The sequence below is a fragment of the Diabrotica undecimpunctata genome, chromosome 2 (assembly GCF_040954645.1).
Source record: "Diabrotica undecimpunctata isolate CICGRU chromosome 2, icDiaUnde3, whole genome shotgun sequence".
In the NCBI taxonomy this organism is placed as follows: Eukaryota; Metazoa; Arthropoda; class Insecta; order Coleoptera; family Chrysomelidae; genus Diabrotica; species Diabrotica undecimpunctata.
The window spans coordinates 155,960,563-155,986,765 of NC_092804.1; the positions used below are offsets into that span (position 1 = coordinate 155,960,563).

Here is a 26,203-nt window from a genome sequence, read left to right on the forward strand (position 1 = left end):
TGAAGCTGATTCTCCCACGATTTTGACATTATGTAAACAATCGCAACCGCGGATAAGTGAAACCGCGGTTGATGAGTCCGCGGATAACGAGGGATTACTGTAGATATACATAGGTACACCATTTTACACTACAAATTTTTCACTTCACTGTAAGTTTATTAAAACTATGATATACAGAAAACGACTGGGATTCTTCTTTGACACAAGACAAATAGTACACAAGTTTTAAAGTACATTTAATTTAAAACAAGTTTATTATTAAACATTTGGTAATATTCATACAATAATGGGTTTAATATAATTTTTTAACGTTAAAGGTTCAAGTTGATCCGTACCTGGAAGATTCTCTCTGTTCCATATGCCAAGTACAGCAGGGACCGTACTTTTGCAGAGACATGAATTGCTTCCGATATTTTTGCCGCACGTGTTGGCAATGGCAGCACAACGGCGACCTACGCCACCACAAGCCTCTGATGAGAAATTCGAAAAACAATCAAGTAGTCGGACTCGGTACCTCGTCCGGCAGCATTACTCCATCGACTCCGACCTCGCCTAGTAGTCCTAATCTTTTCTCTTTGCAAAGAGCTTAAAATATTGTTTCTGGTTCGTATAATATTTACGCTGAGCGTATATTATATATCTTGTTATTGTTACTGAAATAGTTATCTCAATTCGTTGGTATATATTATTTAGATTAAGGTAGGTAATTTTTAGGGGCGTTTACTTACATTGTTTTGGGTAGCACCAACAGGTTCGAGATTGTTTCGATAGGTGTTGCACCATTTTTGACTTGTATTGAGAGTTCTGTCATCTTCTAAACTAATTCTAATTTAAAGCTTGATATGAATTCGAGCTTAAACCATTTTTTTTTCGTCCAATGGAACATTAAACATCGTATTTTAAAACTTTCGGCATTAAAAAAATAAAATAGTCATTTTTTGCTATCACTGTAATAAATTATTTTAAACCTCTATTTCCCATTTAAATCAAATTTATTTAAATTTTTCTGTTGTGTACAATTTTATCTCTTCTTATTTATGTTGATGATTCTTTAGAATAATGCTTTATAGTTTCAAACTGCAACTATTTTGAATACATTTTAGAATAAATGTTAAATAATTAATTACACGGGAACAAATCTTGAGAAACGCAAGAAAACATAAATTTGTTCTATACGACTCCCCCCTAATCCTGTTCTGTTATATAAAAAACCACTATTTTACTATCATTCTGACAAAGATTACGGCGCCGGAAAGATAACGAGCTGTTCATGCATTTCGCACGCTTTTCCTAGGCTGTAAATGTATTAAAGTCGCAATCCTTTAAATATTGAAGAATGTTCACTGTTCTTCTGGTTATTATTACGCCCGTGGAAAATATCTCTATAATCCTCCCTGCTTAGTTTGCTGTATACATTTTTTAATAATATGGTTAACGTTTCATTGGATCGGAAAATAATTCGTACTATGTAAATACTTATATGCTATATAAATACTGATTTAAAACAATCTTAACAGTGTTAATATACTCCGTAAAGCAGTATTTGCTATTTTAAGATAGACATAGGATCGTCTGAATCACTAAACTTCAATATCAGTTAAAATCTATTTCAATGCGTCTACTTTTACTTTTTCTTAAATTAGTTTCAGATCTTAAAATATTTTATAATAAAAGTTAGCCTTAATCCGTTTAATATTCTAAATATTCGAGGACTTATGTATAATGAAATACATACCGTAATGAAAAATGTCCTCAAAAGCTATAATTCTACCTCAGTTACTAATGGTACTCATTTAGACTATAATTTAACTTACAATACGATGTGTTTTAATTGCTGCAGTGAGTTCAATAAGAAACACAGTAATATGGTATGCCTATAATTTAGAGATTAGTATTTAAACCTATTTTTATTAGTCTGTCGTTATTGTTCATTCGAGGTTGACTTAATTAGATACATACTAATTTATAGAGTGAAAATAAAAACGTAATTAATCGCCAGTAAACGGGCCGCACAAAATACTTACATTAGTAATAAGAGCGCATTCCATAAGTTTCAATTTAAATATTGCATTAATTATTTATTGTTGATTGGTCTACTTTATATCCATCGTTTTTCAACTTGATTTCAGTAAATCTAAAATATCAGATAATCTGAAACGGTAATAACAGCCTAACAATATATCTATCTATCTCAATGAAATAAACACAAAAAAAATGGAAACATAAAAGTCGGAAATTGTTTTATTGTCCATATTAGACCAAAAAGTCACAATTTTGTACTAAACTAAATTACATATAGCAAATAAAAGAAACAAACTGAACATAGTAAATGTATGAACAATTAAATTAAACAAAATATGCAAATGCAACTATTGCATTTATATAATGCAAAAATTCTTTTATGATTTTTAAAAGAATTCAATTATTAATCAAAAGGAATATTCTTTAACATTAAACGTTAAAAATTAAACCATTTAAACATTAAGTTTACGATAAAATAATCATAAAATTTGAAAGGAAAAATTATTAGAACCGGTAATCTATACTTTAAAACAATGTCAAAACTCGAATAAAATTCGCGCACATTTATCTGAAAATGTCACATCTTTGTTGTGTCCGGAATTTGAAATAAGACTGAATTTACTTACAATTTACACAATATAGATAATATTCTTACCATATCTTTAGCTCAGAATTATACTGTGGTATGTGAAGCAAACTAAATTTTCTGAAAAATGAAAAACGAAAAGTGCTTCACTGTTTCGATGTTTGAATTCTTTTTTAGGAAGAACGCAATCGCTGCTGACATAGGGGAATTTTTGTTTTGTGGTACACAACTATCACTTCACAATACTATGGTTTTTATATTGGGATGATGTCTAAAAACAGCTTCTAGAATTTTGATCAATGCACTTGCTATATCATTACCACTTCTACCCTACTTGTTTCGTTTTGGATAATACTGCAGTTAAATTGTAAACATTTAACTTGCTTTTATAATAAAAGTTACTTACTTTAGCATGAGGACAGCTCAAGACATTTTGTAAATCAAACATCAAAAAATTATTGTGACTTTATCTTTTGTTTTTTCTTCACGAGCAGCATTATTTGCTTGTATATGTTGATCATACACTGTTGATTGTTCAACCTCCAATAATATACCTTCCTTATGTTTTAGTTTGACCCCTTCACATAGATCACAACGATCTTTCTTAGATACATGAAAATCAATATTGTAGTCATTGCAAACTAGTTGCCGATAAAAAGACTTTTACTGGTTGATTATTGGATTCATTACAAAGTTCGGAATAAAGATTATACATTTTTTTAATACTCAAAGATGACTCTAAGTACAGTCGTTGTGTATTAGGTCTACGGTAGTGAATGCAGCTCTGCAGGGAATGATTCTATGTGTCTTTTAACAAAATTGACATCTTCAGGTATCTTATATTTTGTGTTTTCCTTGGGCAGGTATATCAGGTGTATTTGAAATAATGTCCTTTTTCAAATGAGCTGTGCATACAGGGGTTTGGCTGATTGCTAAGGTGCTTAAATACAAGGTTTTACAGACCTGAATTTCTCTACTGCCTATTTGAAAGTAATAATTAAATGTCTGTTTTCTTCTGCTGTTTTGATCATTTTTATTTTTTCTATGTCGTTCTACACTGAATTTTTTGAGGTTGCTAATAGAAACAATCTCTTTGCAGTTTTGTTAAAGTATAAAAACACTGAAAAATCTGTCCCATTTCATCTTCTGTAGTAAGTTGCTGGCATTTATACAAACACTTAGATATATAATCTTTTACTGTTTTTTTTTTTGGCTGGAACAACTTTTCTTCTAACAGATATGTATTCTTTTCCTGCGTCATATGCCGCTTTTCTAATACTACTTATCCAATTACTTGGGTTCCTCTGTATTTTGCGAGTTGGTGTTTTGGATAACTCGATTTGAGTAGTTACACCTTCGGTTCTATTTGCAACTGCAGCAACAATGGGTTCTTCAGCATCGCTATTGAAATCACTAGAGTATTGTCCGCAAACAGGTGATACATATTCCCTGTTCCTGTCTGAATCATAACCATGTCAATCTATGAAGTCTTCACATCCAAGAGACTTTCTTGTCAGTTTCTTCATTTTCATCGTCAGTAGGGTCTATATTCTCTATAGTTTCACTGAAACCCTGTATTTACTCCATATTTTAAAAATATAAATTATTTAAATTGTTCAGAAACCTTATCCACACACAATGTGATCGATTACTCACAAATAAAAAGTACACACGTTTATAGTTTCCTGTTACTTTAATAGTTCATACATCTGTCTGTTATAACAAACTGGTATTGTAACAAAGTTGTATGTGCGTAATACTCGGCTGCTTGAAATACAAACGTAAAATAACAAAGTTGTATGTGACACATACAACTAAGTTACTCCAAATCAAACGGTTTTCTAGAGTTTCAGAGGTGTAGATGATACATACAACTATTTAACTTTAATAATTGAAATTCATCGTAACAGAACCATGTATTTCTGGTTGCCAAACTCACAGGATGTGACATAGAACACCAAAATTCTCTGAAAGCAAAATCTAAGGCACATGGAAAAAATGTTACATACAACAGTATACTATATTCTGAACTAGCTTCTATGACTAAAACCCACAAAAAATAGGCACTCACCTGGTCATTGACCCCGTAGACTTTTGGCCAATCTTATTAAATTGCATGGGGTAGAGTGGGGCAAATTGGTCCCCGTAACATTTTTTTAGGTTAAAACTAACAATAATTAATGAAATATCTAAGTACGGTTTATTCAATCAAGAAGAGGGGTATAGCAGAACATAATTCTTTAAAAAAATTGTATTTAAATTTGCAATGTGCTAAAATTTTGGGAAATTGCTAAGGACCGTCTGTTATTTTTATTTTGTATTTCATCTAAAAGGAAAAAATTTAGCGATTACCTCTTTGTTAAAGCCTCTCGCTCTGGTTATCTCAGAAATTCTAAAAGAAATCTCTGGATGTCTCCTTAGAAAATCTCTAAACCAACCCATTCCAGCCGACTTTTTGTTTTTCGAAAATTTTTATTTATTATCGTTCCTCTTTCAAGCTCGTATGCCATTTCACAAATGTTTTATTCATCATGCCGAATAGTCGGTCTTTCATCTCTATAACATACTCCTTTAAGTAAGTATCTAATTCTTTGGGCAATGTTTTAGTGAATCTGTCCATGGCTTTTCGAATAACCTGTTGCCTAAAATAAAGTATCAATAAATTTCTAACATCTTCCTTATGGATAAAGTCTACTTTTTGTTCACTTCAATACATTTTGATTTTGGCCCCTCTTTTTAAATTCCTCAAGGCAGGTTATAAAATCCAGCGGCTCGTTTAAAAAGCATGCCATTAGAAATATTTTTCAAGGCAAGTCTCATTGAATTTGAATCCCATTGCTGTCTTGTTGTCTTCCGAACATAAGTTCCAACCATTATTTCCGTAAAGATGAAATACCTACATTTGATTGTTACAAAAAATATTTCGATACAACTCAAAACTTTACTTGATAGATTAAGCAAGGGTAAAATAATCTCCGGAGTCATTTTGCTTAACATGAGGGGACTATTTTACCTCAAAATCTAATCAAATATAAAAAGGACTTTACAGGAGTGACTTCTGATTCAAATTGCAACAGATATGAAATAAACAGAAAAAATACCTTTTTAAGAAGCACCACAAAAAAAATCTACATACTTTAATTCAAACGCCTAAAAACACAACCTTTGTGAGCACGAAATTAGTAATACTACATGTGTTTTTATAGGTTATATTTAGAGCCTATTATACTTCGCAGATCTTCACAGCTTCGCACGTAGGTGGCGCTAGTAGTACTGAAAATAATAGACAGCTAATCGGCGGTTTTATTAAAATTATGAGAAATAATTTTAGGAAACCATTTTACTCGACGTACTGCTACAGTATTTCATGCTCATATTTCTTCCAGTTGCTGTTTTTGTCCCTTTCTTTCTCTGTCTCTCTCTCTCCCTCGCCTACTCGGTTTCTTGGACTAAGCTGTCAATCACAGCTGTGTTGCATATGCCATGTTTATTTTTCAAGTAGTTAGCTTTAGTCCGATATTTCAAGTTCTTCTTATGGTCTCTCCTCCAACGGAGATTATTGACATCACGATCGAACCAAAAATATAAAAATTATAAATGTTAGAAATTGTTTATCAAAATACTTCTTATATATTTAAAATGTGTGTAGTAAATACTTTTATTGAACTCACTGTAGGTACAATAATTTTCTAAAACACAAACACAGTTGTTAGAATTAGTTTGAAGATTTATCTTGTGTATTTTCTACATTTCTTACAAAAACTAAAATATAAAGAGAATGTTCTTAAGATAGATTTATTGACATTCGAATCATTTTAATTTCGTATCGTTTCGCTTAGAATATCGGATTTTGTAGTTACAAAACTCCAACGTTCAAAATGCTTCAAATGTCGCAATATTTTCTTAACGCTTCACCATTTACTGCTATTTTGTTATCGCGTCACTGGTATTAATAATGTTTGTGGTGTTTTATCAAAATTAGTAGGTATAAAAATTATATTATTATAGTTCCATCTCAGCCTTTTACCTGCAACCGATTTCTTTCTATTTTGTCTATAATGCAGAGGTTATTCCACATTAAATTGTCGAAATAAGAAATCAAATTTTTTTATTTAATAAAGGACTCGGGAGAACTTTACAAATTGGTGCGAATCTTCATAGCGAATATCAAAAATGTTAAACCTCTGGAGTTATTAAAACGTTTTTATATTGTCCCATGGCGGCTTATTTTCAGTTTAGAATTGCTTTATAACTTAATTCGGACAACTAGACATCAATAGCGTTGTTATGCAATTGCCCTTTGTGTTTTGCTCATTCTGAGGAGCACTATTATATTCTATTCTAAATAAAATAGCACACCAATACTAATATGCGATCTGTTGTCTGTGCATGGTAACGCTAGAGGCCGTGATGAATCACGTGACTTGTCTGTGTCTATGGATTCGCCAAGCGGATTTAAGATTTCTTTCTTACAATATTGTAACAGTAGTTATTTCTCGGATAAATCAATATTATCATTCATAAAAAAAACTCTTATATGTTATCGTATGTATAATATTTCGTCATGAATTCTAAAACAGCTACAGAATAATACAAAAACAAAAACATAACCTCAAAATATTATCGCTTTAGGAAATACTTTTTGAAATTTAAATTAATTTGAAATTTAATGCAAAAGATGTTTATCTATGAGATATTTCAATTTTAAAATTTATTCCCAATAGAATATTAATTAAAAGTGAAAACAAATTCTTGATTATTATTGTTTCTAGTTTAAAACCGGACGCCGCTGTTAAACCAATGTCAAAATATATTTTGAGGACTGTTTTTAATTTTGAAGTCGAAATGTTTTTTAAATTAAAGTTTATTTTACATGATATATATTTCTTCAAAATATATTTAATGATTATCACAAATTTTAAAGAGTTACCTATATGCAATCTACAAGTTTCCGGTTTGCCAGTGGCATATAGTTTTTACGGGAATGTGTATAAAAAACAAAACAAAAGTTTGGTTTTCTTTTAAAGAAAAACCTTTTGGTTTTTAGTAAGAAGATTTGTGAGTAGCAGTTTTTGAAGTTCGGCTACTATTGCTATATTCATCATCTTTGAAACATATTATAGATACACAAACGTGAACACCAAATTACGTTGATTATGAGCTTACAGAAATATCAATAAGACTACTTCCGTCCCTTATTCCCTTTATTCTGTTCGTCTATTTACTCACCTTTATGAGTAAATTAAATTCTAGGAATCTTTTTGTTGGGGGCGAGAATATTCTAAAGATATCTGGGAAGATGTCCCAGATGTGTTAAATTCAACCTGCTAGGCCTTACCGTAACGAGTCGTCTACCAACTAAACTCACCTCCACTTTCTCCATCCGTTGGTCCAGGAACTGCTCTTAGCGAGCATAAAGTTTGTCCCGTCAGCTATACTCGTTGTGCGCTCTGTTTTAGTGTCCCGGTCGCGCCACCCTACTCATACCTGCGGTCAGAGGTGGATTATAAGGCAACCGACCTTTCCGCAGGTGGTGTGTAGGAGGCACGACCGCGTCGTCTACCCTACTCATCATAAGCTATAATAAAGTTGCAGGACGGTTCATAAGAGTAACTAAAATGGTATTGTCCACCCCCATGGGGTGGCTTATTCGTTCATTCATTCATCATCATCAGTTGGCGCTACAGCCCTTCGTGAGCCTTGGCCTGCTTCAAAACATTCTTCCCTCCTTCCCTATCGAGTGTCTGTCTTCTCCAGCCCCTCACTCCAATCTCCCTCAGATCTTCCTGTACATCGTCCAGATATCTGAGTTTAGGTCGTCCCCTTCTTCTTCTTCCGACCGGCCTGTTTAGCATAGTTATTTTAGTGGGATCACTCTCATCCATCCGCATAACGTGGTCCACCCATCTTTGGCGGTTTATTTTGATGGTCTTCACAATATCTGCATCACCAAAAAGTCTATAGAGTTCAAAGTTATATCGCCTTCTCCACAGACCCTGTTCATTTACTCCGCCATATATGGTCCTCAATACTCATTCATTCATACCAGCTCCATTTCAGGTAATAAGCTGCTCAAAAAACAGATCATGCAACGCACAGACAAATATAGGTAAATAGTATAAAAAATAAGTAAATACAACTACGATTCCCGGGTGTAGCTATATAGAAGCTACTCCCGGGTTGCGCAGGGTGTGTAAATTACTTCAGTTAATACTGTGTTAAGACATGTAACGTTTTACCCGCTAAGGGAGGATGACGACTAAACACTTTCCGAGATTTTCGAAAGTCTTTCCGAAATTTTGAGTATAAGTCAGTTTTGTACTATTAAATTGTACTATTTTATTAAATGTAGAAGATACCACGCCAACCAGTTAGAAGCTGTGCAGGGGCTCATAGCACATAGATTAAAATATATTAATAAATGCATTAAGATACGCTAGCCGACGTAAAGCTGACATATACTACATTTACGACATATTAAACTCTAGGAGTTTGGAAAAAACTAAATATTCACTACTCCACTTGTTAACAATTTACGTAACATTATATTGTTACTATTGCTATTTATTGAACATTATATTTAGATACAATTGTTAAGGAATAACTTATAACGTATGATACCAAAATAGCAGAAATGGTGAAGATAACAATGAATCTTTATTAATATTTGCAAAATGTGTATGCTATTTCTCAGAAATGTAACGTCAACAATTTTTAAACTTTTGAAATAATCCCATAAGCCATTTTATGAATGATATATTTTTCGACTTACTAATCATATTAATAATACAATCGGGACACTTAGATATCCCTAAACGTTGAATTTTATTATTTCAATTTCCAAAAAAAAAATATGTAATCGTATTTTAGCAATAACCAAGCATTTTATAAAACATTTATAGTGGAGTGTCCTTAGAAGATAAAATTTATAATCTTTGAAGACAATATCAGTGAATGAATCATGAAAATGTTTCTTCGGTTTTCAGTTTTAATTGTATATTTTTAATTTATATATTATATTCTTGAGCATTACTTGAATTAAGTTTTAGAACTGTATAATTTTTGTTCAAGGGTCTGCAATTTTAATTTTCTTCGCGTTCTAAATTATCTTTTCGCTGGAACTGGTACTTTGGTCAATAATCTTTGAATTGTGTTTAATTACAATCTTCTGAGTATTCATTTTATTCATTATCTCATAATTTTTATTTCTATTATGCTCCATATATTATTAGTACTTCTTCTTAAGTAAGACTACTCAGCCTTTTTTACTGTTTAGTGTTTTATGGGATCCACAAGCATCAAAATAAACGTTTTATTTTGTACTGCAAACGCTTGATTGCGTTTATTGATTGTTCAATCTTGGTTTTTATTAAACTATTTGCAATTCCACTTTTGATAATCATAATAAAGCCAATTTTCAAATAAATTGTTATCAAAAGATTGACATACGTTTTAATTACTTAAAACAAAGCCGCCTCGGTAGTTCAACGGGCAAGCGAACTCATTACGTTGTAAATAAATTTAGTGGGTGCATGATTTGAGTCACACGCCAGTGAGAGAAATTTTTCAAATTCAGTAGTATATTATGCAACTTGGATCTGAAGCTTTCAAGTTAATAGTGAATCTAGTCGGCCGATAGATGCGTAGTATAGTTCGGTAAAGCTGAGTAATTGATCCCTATTGGAAAGCGGGTAATGCCAGAAAACCGGCAGGTACTTTAACAACTTTAAGTGAATGATTCTACGATCCTAAACTGATTCAATTTGGTGGATATGGATATATTTTTTCACTACTATTGACAACTCGAAATTGGTTTTTCTTGTACTTATTGGCAGTTCCACTTACGATACAAAAGACCACAATAAGGCCAGTTCTTAACACAACTTTTCATGAGAAGGTTCGTATATTTTTCAATTACTTAAAACAAAGCCGCCTTGATAGCTCAACTGACTGGCAGATTCACTTTGGCGGATTAAATCTAGTGGTTACATAATTCAAGCCACCTGGTAGCCAGGGAAATTTTTCAAACGCAGTAGTACGAAATGTACAGTTGATATGCAGCTGTATGTTAGAAATTCGAATCTAGTAGGCCAACAGATCAATAGCTTGGTGAAAAATTCATAAGGCTAGAAGAAACTGATGCGTTAATCCCTACTGGAAGGCGTAAATTACTAGAAAACGACGGGGAATAATACTTCTCTTTCTTAGACCCTTTTCGGTGGTTATCTGTTTGAGAGTGTTCTATGGCTATGACTGTCTATTTACCCTGAATATTTGCAAAATTCCTCTTCGGCATGAAGTCAATATCATAATAAATTAAATGTGAATTAAATCGTTTCGATAATAATGTATTATTTCCACGTTGAAAGCCACTTAAATAGATATAATAAACATAAAAAGAGATACGCAACACATCCATCTTGCAGTTCTTGGCAGTTAAGTTGGGAAGAACATAATCTTAGTGTATTTCTTGTAGGTTGTCGTTTCTAATGTTTTTATTAAAATTTGTTATTTATATCTTCAATTTTACATATTTACCATTTTTCGTTTACTAAACTTGTCAGGTTATTAACTTTTATTTGCTAGTAGTCTCTTTTGATGAATTTTTTTGATTTTATTCAGAAAGAACGATCAAACTGTTTGTTTATAACGTTTTAACTAAGTAAGGCATATTCAGTATTATTTGTTTTGTCAAAAATCTTTAATTTCATCTTTGTTTACATAAATACTTGCTTATTCACTGATATTGCTGTTCAGGTATAAATCTTGAGGCACTCTACTATTGGATTTGTTAGTGTTTAACATAAGTGTAGTTTTAAGTGTTGATATTTAAATTTTTTAATTGTTAAAAATATTTTGGAGGTCGGGTTAATTATTTAAATAGTTTTATAAATTTTAAGATATTTGCATTACAGTCCGAACTGTATAGTATGTAGTATATTGATGAGACTGCTCTTCGGTGATAAATCGGCTATGAACAAGGTCATTATGATTTTGGTTAATGGTTTTTAAAACCAATTTTTCAGATGATTATTGAATATGATTAAATAACTTGTTACTATGTTCAGAAATTTACTATTAAAATGTGATTTGTATCACTACAACTGTTTCTTTTTTTTATTACAGTCGATTGGTGGAGGTACTTGCCCCGTTTTAAGCATGCTGTCTGCGTTTTTAGGTTAATTTGTTTGTTTTTATTATTTTTTTAATTGTTTGTGTTCTTACGTGTTCCGTTTTGTTCCTTTGTTTTTAGAATTAATTTTATTTTTTTGGTGTTGGTATCAAGCTAAAAATATTTGGTAGAGTCAATCAGTAGTATAATCTTACAATAAAATAAAAAAGTAAATGTTAAGACTATTAATGCCTGTGTTAATTATTAAACTGTTCATTTTGGCAGCTTATACAGTAGGCGCCAGTTACGAAGAACCAGTGCAAATCCTTATTTTCGTACCGATTTGATCCGAGCGCCTTGTTTGCATTTATCCACGCTATTAATATAATAGTAACGCAGTGGTGTGTGTTATTAGAATTAACGGTGCCGTTAATTATATAAAAAGCATAATCACGACACTGTCCACCTCTTCGGATCCAGTCGGCACACGCTATTTGCGCGAGGTTGGATCTTCCTATGTGACGTTTACAGTAGGTAATGTGAGTTAACTATTATTACGCTGTTCTGTGGGTTTAGAGATTAAGTGAAGCACGATGAGGCTTAACTTTCTTTAACTCAAAACTCCATTAAGGTAGGTACTATTACCGTCTAGAATCCTAAAAAATTACACAGTTTCAACAATTTTTTTGTAATATCTTATTTATTATATATGACGATTGAACTTCTTTTATATTATTATACAATTTTTAAAGATTACAACAATTATATTTCGTGCAAAAATTACTGCTCCATGGCGGACAATTACTCTGTCCTCTTTTTTGTAAATTCTTAAAAAAAATCAAAATGGCGAACATTTGAAAAAATTGTTCAATAATTAACCTTTTTTGTCACAATTTTTTTTTGGTTTAATTGTGGTAAACTAGAATAGAGAAAACCAAAACAAACAAAATGCATCAAGGTTTATTAAAACCGACCAACTAGATCCGAAAATTAAAGATTTTGAGAAAAACTACGTTCTTAAAACTGGCGGACAGTTAATTTCCGGATCTAGTCTCTCGATTTTAATAAACCTTGATGCATTTTGTTTCTTTGTATTTTCTCTAAGATAGAGTACCACAATTTGACCAAAAAATATAATAAATTTTTGTGACTGAAAAAAGTCAATTTTTGAAGAATTTTTTCAAACGTGCATTTATTTTTTTTTTTAAGAATTTTCAATTTTTCTGGTAAACTATCACGTAAGGGCATTTCTTTTTTTAAAATTCTCCTCTAATTTTATGTTCCAGATTTGCCGTTCAAGAGTGCGCTATGGAGCAGTAATTTTTTAAAGCTGTCAAAAAATAAAAATAATTTTTGTAATCTTTACAAGTTGTATAATAATATAAAAAAAAGTTTATATAATAAATAAGATACAAAAAAGAAAATGTTGAAAATGTGTAATTTTTTAGCATTCTAGACGGTAATAGTACCTTAATTACAAATATCACAATTACTAATTACATTAGTAATTATCGCTACGTAAAAATATTTTCAATCCCGCTCCTGCCGGCTTATATAATGAGAAAGAATTGTCTGAAACGGCTGGCTGAGCGACGGTCAAATGATCGGAAACTCCTATAGGTCGATGGAATGATGGATGGAATGAGTTTGTAGTGTTTTATCGGAGCTCGTGGAATAATGCGGCGACGGAGAGAGTTCCCGATTTTTCCAAAGCACAGTATCTGACTCACACAATATCAATTATTGGCTTCCACAACGCTTTCTGGATTACCGTATTTATTTGTTCTACAATTATTTTAATATTACATAAGTGAAAAATAAACAGAAAAATACAAAAAGGATTAATTTGAGCTTTTAGTCAATACATCACAAAATTTTGAAGCAACAGTTTATTAATTATGTGTAGATCTAATTGGTTGATTGATTGGTTGACTTCAATTAATTAAATTATGGTCATCAGCAAAACGTCTTTACGTTAGTTGATAATCTATGTGGATAAAAAATCAAGAATATTGGCATTAGAGGATAAAAAATTTTAATAATGTGATGAATTATTATTTGAGAACTTATTTTAAATGGTAGATTAATAAATAAGTTGGAATTTTTGGGATGTGCTTGTAAGTATCGGCATAAGAAATTAACATGTTAATTATATTTAAATTACTTCAAAATGGCACTTATAAGCTTAAAATATACATGGACTGATTCTTTTTGCTCCACCTTTGACCCACATATAATAAAAAGGTTGCAAATACCTTACTTTTGTTTTCCAACGTAATCTCCATTTGTCATCTATGTATTAGTATTTCTAACGCTTCTCGAGAGAAAGGTTAAGGTAGGTACATATTTATAGCATTGATATCTAAAGAAAATCGTTTACCACGCAAAAGTTTTGAAAAATCAGTAATCGCTTAGGGGTGGGGGGAATCTTTAAAAGATTCTTCAAGAAGTTCCGCACCTATCGAAGATTGGAAATCATTCTGGCAATTATAATTTTGTTTGATACGCATCTGAAACGGTAAATTGGATTACATCCAAACCATTCGCGGACATTGCATGGCCATGAAATTTTACATCTTCCTTCGCTTCTTGCGCCTTTCATTTTGCTCTGCATTATATTTCTTAACAGTTTGTATTTTTAACCTTTCATAATATGTCCCAACTTCCTAATTTTTATTGAGTTTAAAACTTCACATTGTTTTCACAGTTGTTCGAGAACGTATACATTTGTTTTGTGACACCAGATTTCGACATCTTCCAGGTTTTTATTTTTAATGTCCGATTGTTCCAGTGTCCCAGCATCAACTCCATATAAAAGGTTTTCTCATTCTATTAAAAAATTACCGTGGAACTTCTATGCCGCATCTAATTTCTTTTGTTTAATCAGTATCTTTTATAATCCACGTTCCAAGGTATTTATACGATCTCAATCCTTATCTTTATTTCAGTCGACTGTTCCAATTGGTCATGTCGATGGTCTATGTTCTGTTTTGTTGGATGTTGAAGTCGAGGTGAAAGGCATTTTATCATATCCACATCGTTTTTTTGAGAATTTAACAATTTGCAATTATACAAAATTTTTAAACAATATCGTTCTGAATATTTAGTAATTTATAAATTTAAAGAATAGTAACAAACTTTGTAAAAAAATGACTCTACCAAGTACAAAAATTAAACAGATGTTTGCAAATTTTTAAAAAACTGTCTTATCTATCACTATTTTTATTTTATGTTACCATTACCTGTGATTACACAGACATCTAAAATTTAAAAAAAAATTGTAATAATTATGGTATGAACTTAAAAATAAATCATTGACTTACCTACTCATTTTTGCGAACATCTCGTTAAGCTCAAGAACTATTTTTAGTTTTTTTTAATTGTTTTTTTAACCAATTTTAGGAAAGTTTTAATACATTTTGATGTTTTATTGTTAAAATTGAAAAGTTGAGAATAAGCATAATAATAGTTTTATGTATAGAATAAATTCAACTTTGTTTATTTATAAAACTAATTGGTAGAGATCAAAAGTATCGATTGAAAAATCCGATTGACTTGCGAGCTGTGTACAAACTTGTAGTGTTAATGAAGGATCATTTTTCGCCTCTGGTTAACTTTTCGCAGCTCAGCGATAACTTATGGTTGTATAGCATTCAGCATGACCTGCTTCCGAAGCAAATGCCACGACCATCTTTTTGGAGACACTTTCCGAGAACCGGTGATTTTGTCAATATTTCTTAATCTTGGAACAGCCAAGTACAGAACTGGCGTTTATTTACGGCTCATGTGAGTAAATTTATTATCCGTGAACGCTCATAATGTTTTAAGTTTTTTTATATCTTGCGTTGAACTGGTCTAGCGTTTTTCATCTCTGATTTCTGTTATTTGATAAACAGATGCGATATTCAATGAGAAATTAATTTTTGATACATAATTCTTCTTGGAAATTTTTTTGAATTAAGGTCTTTGAAATCCCCAATGATATCCCTATTTCGCGATTTGCATAAGTGTATCTTTCAGTGTTGTAAACAGAAACCAACTTGGCAAGACATTCTTGTTGCTATAATTGTCTTCGAAAATTATTAATAAAATATTGTTGCCTGAAAATTCTTCGGTTTAATTCCATCTTTCGACTAGATTGTCAATTTTGGTAGTTAATTGTAATTACTAACATTTTTAGGTTAACTAAAGATGTAGTTTAATTTTTAGTAAGTACCGTGCATTTGATTAATGGCAACGCCTATTTCCCATTATAAGAAATATAAAACACATTGCGTATAAAGGCAGTTTTGCACATTCTTGAAACAAGCTGTATCTAATAGTTTTTTCCCATATATAAAGAGGAGACTTAACTCACCCTATTACGGTTTATGACAATTGAGAACTTAAAAACACCCTCCTAAATCAGGATTCATAAATAGTAGTACTTTCTCTCACCATTTCTCTCACACTGTACCATTTTCATTATTAAATGTTGGCTATCATAATATAATTCACCCAGCTCTGAATAGTGACGATGAAGACTGATTAAACCTCTCACGTAGGTCACGAAGCTGTAATGTTCTTCGACCGGGACCTATCTTTCTTTATTTTTCCCTGCTTGGGGACTTGCCTTGAGACTCACACAATGAGGACTCCTTATCTTTCTCTGTGTCGCATGACATACTCCAACTTTTGGTATTTTTCTATTTTCACTACTTCGGGATGCTTTTTTAGACGTTGTAATACCTCTTTATTTGTCACTCTGTCAATCCAGCTTGGTATACCATATTTCACTTGAGAAAGTAGTAATGTCACCGAAGGAGTTTTCGTTAGTCAGTCGATATAATTTGTGAAAGTTTCATCAAGTAATTTAAAAAACAGTAAATGTCATTAGCACGGGAGGATTGAAGGCTTTACAGTCGGTTTTTTATAATGATAAATTGTTTTCTCGGCGAATTTATAAACTGTGGTGTAAAATAATTTCCCGCACGCAACTGCGGCCGGCACTATCAAATGCGATGTGGCCAAGGTCAGAGCAGTCTTCCACTAACTTTTAGTTTCTGTCTTTCTATTAATGACAGCTGAAAACAGTTCCGATTTTATCTGATGATGACTAAATTTCAGGACGAAATAATTTCAGACCATTGTCTATAAATCAGGAAAACAATGTACCATTATAATAAATACTAGTATTCTTTTCATTCATATCACGAATTATTTTCCTATAATATTTACTGTTTAACTCTTCTAATTTTTAAGAGTACATTTTGGTAGAAAAATAAAGTTGATAACCATAATTTTAGATATCCAGATTGTTATCAATATCCGAATATCTGACTATAGAAAACTTTTAAAACAATATTATAACTAAATTATTGTGCCAATTCTCAATTATTTTTAAAGGGGAAATTTTATGCCATATTTTAAGTTACAATTTTAAATGCTTAAAAATATTTCAAACTTACCAGTGTACCTTTAAATATGACATAAGTGACGCTTGCGTAGATTACTACAGGTACTTATTTTTTTCAAAATTTACAGTATTAGAACTGATATTAAAACTATAATTTTAAATAAAGCTTATGGCTCGCTGTAAAGGTGTTTAATTTTCTTTTTCCAAAAAGGTAAGTAGTAACTGAACATTATTTATAGCAGTAAGTAGCACCGATGAAAGTTATATCGAAACAAATATACAGAATGGGTAATCAGAATAATTGCAACAGGCGATTGATGGATTTAACATATTATCAAGTTACATATCAAACACTAGCAAGCCAGTGCAAAAAGTTAAACATTCTTGGAGAGTTGTGGATCAAGTGGTTATCGCTATTTTATATGAATGGCTAGAATAACCACTAAAGTGACATGAATTATTAAATATTATTTTAGTTAATTTCCTTGAGACTAGTTTTTAGACCTAGGTACTGAAAATGAAGATTAACAATAGAAAATATTAATTTAAAAAAATATATTTAATTTACTTTTAATGTATTTCATTCATATTGTTTTCCGTATGTCTTCCTCCATTTCTGACACGTTTCCCTTCTCTATTAACCCAACATGTACTTTTCTTTATAATCTTGTAAAACCAACCATGTCTGGTAGGCTTTCCCGTTGTTCTCTATCAAAGCTGTTATATCGTGACTAACCTGTTGAGTATATTCTTTTCTGTTCTCTTCACATAATGATTATTTTGCTGCATTATCAATGGCTTATTAATCGTCTAGTATAAAATCTCATCGTTTCCGTCGTCTATGTTTATTTTTCTAGTAAATCTCCACTTATAAAGAAATTACTATAAGTTTTTTTGTTTTATTTGTGTTGACAAACTTTGTTTTGTTGTTTTCGATATGGAATGAATGTATTGGATTTTACTACAAAATAGTATGATCCACATTCAGGTTACTTATATATTGTAACAATGCCACAGACAGCGTTCACCGCCGACTTGACATCTCTCCACATGCCTGCACTCCAACCAGAGACCCACCACTACTATCGATATACACTGGAGATGGAACACCGGTATTCAAACCGTAGACCTGATCTGGTAAGAACTCCAACCGTTTCGGGAGTTCAAGCTGGAGTACTGATCTGGTAAGAGCTCCTAACCCGGCTCTTTGAGTATTGATCAAAGATCAGCCGTTCTTCCGAGTAGTGATCCATCGGCCACCTCTAACCTAGAGTTTGGGTATTCACCAACACATCGTCCTTTGCCATCAACGATCCTAGTATCGCCAATATTTATTTTTTTCAGGTATCAGCACTAGAACAGAATTATACATATTATATAGAAGTTAGTTTTATATTGTTAATTATTTTGAATATACCTTTATTGGACTAAGCTTGTGTTTTACTGAGTCTAGTGTCTAATAGAGCTATCCGTCACAATACCCTTAAATTAATTACTTATGAGCTGTGTCTGGTGAATCGACTTCTATGTGGTTGGTACCACGTATACTTATGGGATATATATGTGAAAAGAAACCATTTATTATTTTTAAGGACTTAAATATAAATCTATTAACCTGTGACCACTTTTGTTTTTCATATCTTCTCCGTATTTTCTTATGATTCCTCTTCATGTACAAATTTCCCGTTTAGGATAAGTATTTCTTTCCTGTTGTTTATATTTGTTAGAACTTCTACACTAGTTATATCACCGTGTTCAATTGGAAAATGTCCCACATCTTTACAATAGATAAACACCTCATAATCTAAACAATACCAGGCTTGCTTCTTTTTGCTGGAATCACCTTAGTGATGAGTTTCGTGAAAGTTAACTCGACATCAAAAATCTCATTGAGAGGGCTATTTTAAACAGTCATTAATTTTAAACACCTATCTTGAGCTATTTTAAACATTTTTCTGCTCGCTTTTATCTTAGTCCGTCCTCTGATATTTTTTAACCAAAATGCTTGCTTTCTACCATTTCCACTTCGTCCTTTCGATTTTCCCATCATAATCAGTTGGAGAATATTATGTCTACTTACCCGTAGTATGTGTCCATGCTATTTTTCTAGATTTAACGCTATCAATTGACTTGTAGGCAGCGTGCTCTGGTAAGAACTGCTTCGTTTGTTTGCATAAATTTCCATGGTATTTTGAGTGTTCGTCTATATAACCATATCCAAAAACCTCTAAGCAATTAATAGTATATATTTTCAAGATCCACAGAAAAGTGATTTTATTTTTAAAAATGTACTATCTATATTCTACATTTTATCTCCTTAGATAGATCTAGTTATTCGATAATACAGCAATCAAGATATTTCAACTTGGTACTCTTTGTATTGACTGTCCACCCATAGTAACTGTGTATGTTTATATACACGAGCGACTAAATACCATATATTTATGTTTTTAGAACAGTTAAATATTTAGTCCCATCTCTCGTTCCATAATTCAATATAACTATATTATCTGCATATCTGATTGTATTTATGAGTTTTCCATTAATTGTTCACAATATTCCAAGTTATGTAGAGCTTGGGACAGTACGTATCCTTGTCTGACTCCTTTTAGGACCATACATTCCTGTCAACTTCTCATTAATGCAAATGGATGCTGTTTAGTGTAGTATAATTTTTCTATGGTCCTCACATTACCACTATCAATTCCTTTATCTCTTAATATTTTAATTCTCTTATTTTACTGAATTGAATGTCTTCATAATAAATAAAAACGGTAGACATCTTAGAGTTTTCGACATTCCTGTAGCAACAAATTCAGTGCAAATATTATTTCTCGAGTTCTCAACCAGTTTCTAAAATCAAACTGTGTTTCATGTTGATCTTCAAACGTATTCCTTATTCTACTGTGGATGATACGTAGGCATATTTTCGAGGTGTGTCTAATAAGGCCTATCAGTCTTTAGTCGCGACAGTGTTTCGGAGGTTATTTCTTTTTTTGGTAATTTTCTTCTATTCGAACTTTTACCAATCTTCTGGGTGCTTGACCAATATTTTATCGTTTTCTTCGTTTCATCATCATCATCATCAACCTGTATGCGTCCACTGCTGGACATTGGTCTCCCTCAGCTCTTTCCATCTGTCTCTGTGCGGCTTGTATCCAGTTATTGCTAACACGCTTCAGGTCGTCAGTCCATCTAGTTGGTGGGCGTCCTCTGCTCCGTATTGCTTCTTGTCTTGGTCTCCAGTCGACAATACGTTATGTCCATCGGTTGTTTGATAATCTGGCTACGTGTCCTGTCCAATTCCATTTTAGCGAAGCGATTTTTTCGATGGCGTCTGTTTCTTTGTTTGGGATTCCTCAGAGAGACACCCAACATCGGGCGCTCCATAGCCCTTTTATTCACTACCTTTTTTTTCAGTGTTGATGTTTCCGCTCCATAAGTAAGTACAAATAACACACATTGGTCAAAGATTTTCCTTTTGAGGCATATGGGTAGATCCGATTTAAATACATAGTTTAATTTACCAAACGCTGACCAGGCTAATCCTATGTGACGTGGAAGCTCACATGTCTGGTAATCTCTGCCCAACCGAATTTCATGTCCTAAGTACTTATACGATGTAGTCTGCACAATATCCCTTCCATCAATAGCAATATTTCTATTTAACACCAGCTTAATCATTATTTGCGTCTTATTCATATTAATTTTTAGTCCAACCTCCACGGAAGCGTAATATAATTTTTCAAACATTATTATTACATCATCCATACGATCGGCTATAAGGACGATGTCATCTGCAAATCTTAAATGACTGAGCTTCTCTCCAGTTATGTTGATACCATGCTCGTTCAGATGTGCCTTCTTACAAGTATGTTCTAAAAACGTCGTGAATATCTTTGGAGAGACGGTGTCTCCTTGTCGTACTCCTCGCTGTATACAGAATTTATTTGTTTCTTGTTCAGATAGTCTAACGCTAGGTGTGGCCTTTTGGTAGATATAGTTGATTATGTTAATGTAGCGATGGTCTATTTGGCATTCTGTCAATACTTTTAACATTTTCTGATGGCTTATGGTATCGAATGCTTTCTCGTAGTGGACAAATATCAGTGCCAATGGTTTGTTGTATTCTTCAGACTTCTCTATCGGACTCTTTATCAGTTTTCTATTAGTTTCTTCGTTCATAAGTTTTAAAACTACCGGAATATTGTCAGAAGCAAAAGCTGTCTTGTTTTTTGCCAATTTAGTAGCGTATAATACTTTTAATTTTAGTATTTCTTGTCCATGGCCTTTACCTAATACCTGTTCTTCTCATCTATCATCTTTATACTGCTCATTTATGTTTATATACCAAGTTGTCCGAATTTCTTCACTATCTATTATTATTCTCTGTATTGAGTATTGAGGCTATTTTTCTAGCTTTCTTTAACATATTGAAAATATCATGTTTGTCTTCTAGGTCTTCCATTTTAATACATTTATCCTCCATCCATTTTTCTTGGGCCACTTTTATTTTTGCCTGATTAACTTCTGTTTTGGTCTATATTCGTTCCCGTTGTTTTCAGTTGTCTTTTTTACTCCATGAGTTCCACGATATCTTCAGTCTCAACTATCGTTTTTATTTATCTTTTTGAGTCGCTTTAGTATGTTTATCCTTTATTCGTATCAAAAACATTAGTAAACATTAATGATTTATGAGAAATATCGACATAATCGGCATTTAATATTTAGGGAAATTCATTATGTTTCATTATGTCATTTGGTATCCTGTGATGGTCACCTGTCACCTAACACCCTCATGCTAGGCGCACTAGATCGCTTGAAAGTAACATAACCTATGAATGAAACGGCTTTGGATCAAATTTTTGTAGATATATTAAAAATAATCTATATAAAATAATTTTATAAAATCTTCATAATAATATAATGATAACAGATAACAATATCTTTGCGTTTTAGTGATCACAACCATATGAAAGTATTTTTAATACACCTCGAATATACATTGTAACGAATAGGAAACAAAATATACAGAGATTTCAATAATATATTGTAGATAAATATAATCAATAAATTACAAAATTATTATACCACTAGCTTCAAACAGTTCCAAACAGGTTTTATTGTCAAAATTATGATAGGCAGGTACGATTTATCTTGATTGGAATAATAAAGTTTCTAATTAAAATTAATTATTAAAGTTTATTGGATATTTTCTTATAAATCTATTTTTAACCAATTTCACGTTTCTAAATATCTCACCATTTTTTTAACCTCTCTTACAAGAGCAAGATATCAGTGGCTCTCTATTATCACGCTATTTTTCAAAATATTGAATTAACGAAGACACACATTCCTTACAGCGGCTATTAAGTTGCTTTGGCATGTTAAATATTAAGTGCAAGCCCAAAGATATATCTCTTTTAACATTTAAAACTAACATAGGACTTCGCCGGAAAGATACGATATCATGTGCACTAGTCAACCTGGCGTTGTGGAAAGTTACGAGAGACTCGAGAATGAACTTAAATGGTATAATATACACCAGAAAACTACAAATAATAACATATACGGCAGAAAACTAAATATATGCCGGCATCGTCAAGAATTCAACAAAACAACTTAGTGATACAACATGAAACTGATCGGAAATATGGGTAATGATGACAAGAAAGGAGTTGCTGCGAATATTTAAATGAAAAATACTGAGGAACATATATGGCGAAACAAACAGGGTTGTTGGAGAAACCGACATAGAGAAAAATATACTTTATTTATAACGGACTTGCAGGGACATAATATACTAGTATATTGGTACATTCAGTTTCTGGTTTTGAGTACAAAAACATCACAATGTATTTATAGTTATTGATCCTGGAAGCAGAATATCAGAAAGTGCTATATGAACAAATTTTAACGTAGATTGCAATATTGACGCTTCACAATTCTTTCACAATGAAAATTTTGTTTGCGAAGAAATCACGAGTTTGCTGAGATGAATGAACCTATAGGTTACACGATACAAAGGGAAGTCATGGAGATACTTGATATCTTCTAAGAGTCCGCAGAAAAAGTAACCAATAGAAATTGTGCCCTGATATGTCAATTTTTGGCACGTGCAATGTATCATACACACCAAAATATCTTCTAATTTTTTAAGTGCCATCTCTTCAAGTTACCGAGGTTGGCAATATCGTCATGGCCACCCTAACTTTCGGAACTACTGCTCGAAAGATTTGTTTTGAGCAGCAACCACAGTATTCTCTTACGTCCCTTAGCCAATGTTTTAGTCTTCTTTTCCAACACTTGTTCTGTTCTCTATTTTGCCTATTATGCTCTAATATTATGAGCTAGCTATGTCTGAAATATTGCAGTTTTCTTTTTTTTATTGTCCGTTAAACTTTTTTTTCCTTCTTCATTCGTTTTAACATTTTAAAGTTCGTAATGGGATCTTTAGAATCCTTCTATACATCCATAGCTCAAAAGTCTTCACATTGCCCGTCTATTTAGGCTATTCTATTCTTCTAGTCTTTTGCTAATGTCAAATCTCTGCTACGTCAAACCTTTTTTATTTTTATACAGTGAGCAAGTGCTTTTTCAGTTCCACCTTTTATGTACTTTACTGTTTTGATCTGGAATTTCGTTAGGACTGTAGCTCGAACTAATTTTTATGAACTTTATTTTTTGTGTTGAGTGAGTTCTTCATTTCACTGGGTCATTGAAAAAAAGAACATTTAAGAAACGCCGCTAGTGTCAATTTAAATGAGTACCTACACCATGAAATTCATAAGCGAAAATTGTATGTTAGCCAAATGTAACCAGTGGATTTTTAAACAGGAAATATAAGATCAAGATTTAATAATTTAAACTAAATATTTAAAAATGTTTTTTCTCGTTAACAGTAACTGTTGGTAGCTTTACATCCAAAGATAACTTCATTATTTTATAAATTCTTTTAGCTACACTGTTATTTTCTGTTTTAAAATTACAAATTAAGAGTAATACTTTAATATTAGTTGAGGTACTCACGTTATAATATAATAAAACCTATTTTTAACTTTACAAATCACTATTAAGTAATTCACCTAAATCCGTTTCATCACATATGAAACCTCTATATATATTGTCCTCTGGAGATTATTTAGTTTATTTCAATGATCTTTTATAAAAGATTTGATAGATTCCTAATAAAGACGACAAAGTACCTATAAATCCCACGTGCCACACTTTCAGTTTGGACGACCATAAGAATCCTGGAGGTAATGTGTTTACTGCATGAATAAAGTCCAAGCACAGTCTTATAGCGGTGAGGATTTCATACTTTTGAGTCAATAGTACTTTTTCTATAGGAATGCTGAAAATAAATTATAAAATAATTAAATTTACTCACAAACTTACTTTGTATTTTAACTGATAATTTTACTTTCACTTTTTAAAAACATTGTTAAATTGGAATAAAAGTTGGTTTAAAGGCGTAGTGATTTTACTATTTCAAAAACTTAATTCATAAATTCAAGTTAATAAAAGTTGCAATATCTCTGGTTCCAATCAACAAAAAAATTGATGTTTTTTTTTTTTAATTTGGGACACCTCGATCATAAAAATGCATTAAGTTAATTTGTGAATTGTTTATTTAACCGAGTAATATGTTTAAACAATTTAAAATAAATATTTATTTTGCAAAAATTTACTTTTCTGTTATTATTTCTTATTATTAAGCCGAAAATTTCTAAGTTTTCGAAACCAAAATTCAGATTATTGCCTAAATCTGTGTATGGATTTGTTACGTTCCCGGATCTCTGATGAAGCAGGATATATGCGGAAATAACCCTGTAAGATACTGATTCATACACGGATTTTTTGACGAATTGTATTCTTACGCCAGGCATTACTATGCATTGACTAGTGATAAGTGTAGTAGTGTCTGGGGGCTCGGGGAACTAAGATTTCGGAAGACCTGAAGAAGACATCGAAAAGGATGTCGAAAGCTCGGCGTAATGATATACATACAGTGCGTTGTTTTAAATTAGATATATACACTATAAATGACAACACTGCGCGCCGTCGACTTTCAATGAGCCTCCAGTGGCCCGTCGCCAATAATTTGTTATTATACAGTGGTTGTTTAAAGCAATAAGGGCGTAGATTTTTAATTTATTCTTGTAAACAACATGTCTGTTTATACGCCCGCAGAAAAGGTTCAAATAATAAAATAGTTTTATGGTGGTAATTCTGGACAACGGTGTATAGATTTATTTTCGGTGTTTTTTGGGGGGACCAATTCCTTGAGTAGTCAGTTCATAATATTGTTAAAAATTTTGAGAGTTTTTTTGCCTCAAAAATTGCGGAAAATGTCACGCTCAAGAAGTGTCACCAGAAAAAGTTGAGGAAAGAAAAGACGGGGATACACAAATTTGTGCAACAATCGAGGTAGATTCAACATGTTTAAGTAGAAGCGTTGCTAGGGAGTTAGATGTTAGCAATGTTACTGTAACGAAAGTGTGTGTGTGTGTGTTTGGTGAGTTGGCTTGGAAACTAGTCCTTTAGCCACAGAATTGTAATGTAAGATATTAGTTTTTAAATAATGTAACCAACTTTAAATAAAAAGTTACATATTAGTTCGTATACTTCTCTACTATCTAAGGAGAGTAAATGGGTGATGTTTATGGGAGTCTGAATTTTAAGTTCTGATAGTTTTGAATACAGCTGATCTGTTTCATACCTATGTTTATCGTAACGAAAGTGTGGAAAAAGCACTGTTACAAGAATTTTAAATATTCGAAAACGCAGCAGTTTTATCCAGACGACTACTTTCGAAGAATGGAGTTTTATGAAACTCTAATGAAGCCTAATGATGAACCCAATTTTATTAAAAACATTTTATTTACTGATAAATCTTCTGTTTCGTTAGTAGAAAGACACAATCCTTTCATTACGAGGTATTGGGCGAGAGAACACCAGCACAGAAGTGTTGTTTACCGAACTCAATGTCCTCAAAAAGTTAAGGTCTGGACTGGTATTTTAGGAGACCAAATAACGGGTCCATTTTTTTAAGGGTAACTTAAATATTAGAGTATACCTCGATTTG

The 26,203-nt window shown here is 32.0% G+C and overlaps 2 protein-coding genes across 3 annotated transcripts in view; one reads left to right on the forward strand and one right to left on the reverse strand.

Moving 5' to 3' along the window:
* The window catches only part of orb (polyadenylation element binding protein orb), a 64,401-nt gene extending 51,846 nt beyond the window's left edge, over positions 1-12,555 (forward strand). The window contains exons 11-12 of one of the 2 annotated variants that reach the window (XM_072523812.1): positions 318-603; positions 11,735-12,555. In XM_072523812.1, coding sequence (XP_072379913.1) covers positions 318-590 — 273 coding nt within the window. In that variant the 3' untranslated portion in view covers positions 591-603; positions 11,735-12,555. Of the gene's footprint in view, positions 1-317; positions 10,483-11,734 lie in introns of those variants that run through there. The other variant, XM_072523811.1, reaches the window with a different exon arrangement.
* Positions 12,556-21,972: 9,417 nt separating this feature from the next.
* The window catches only part of Pex11c (peroxisomal biogenesis factor 11c), a 35,107-nt gene continuing 30,876 nt past the window's right edge, over positions 21,973-26,203 (reverse strand). Inside the window, exon 5 of the mRNA XM_072523813.1 lies at positions 21,973-24,469. Coding sequence (XP_072379914.1) covers positions 24,262-24,469 — 208 coding nt within the window. The 3' untranslated portion in view covers positions 21,973-24,261. The remainder of the gene's footprint in view (positions 24,470-26,203) is intronic.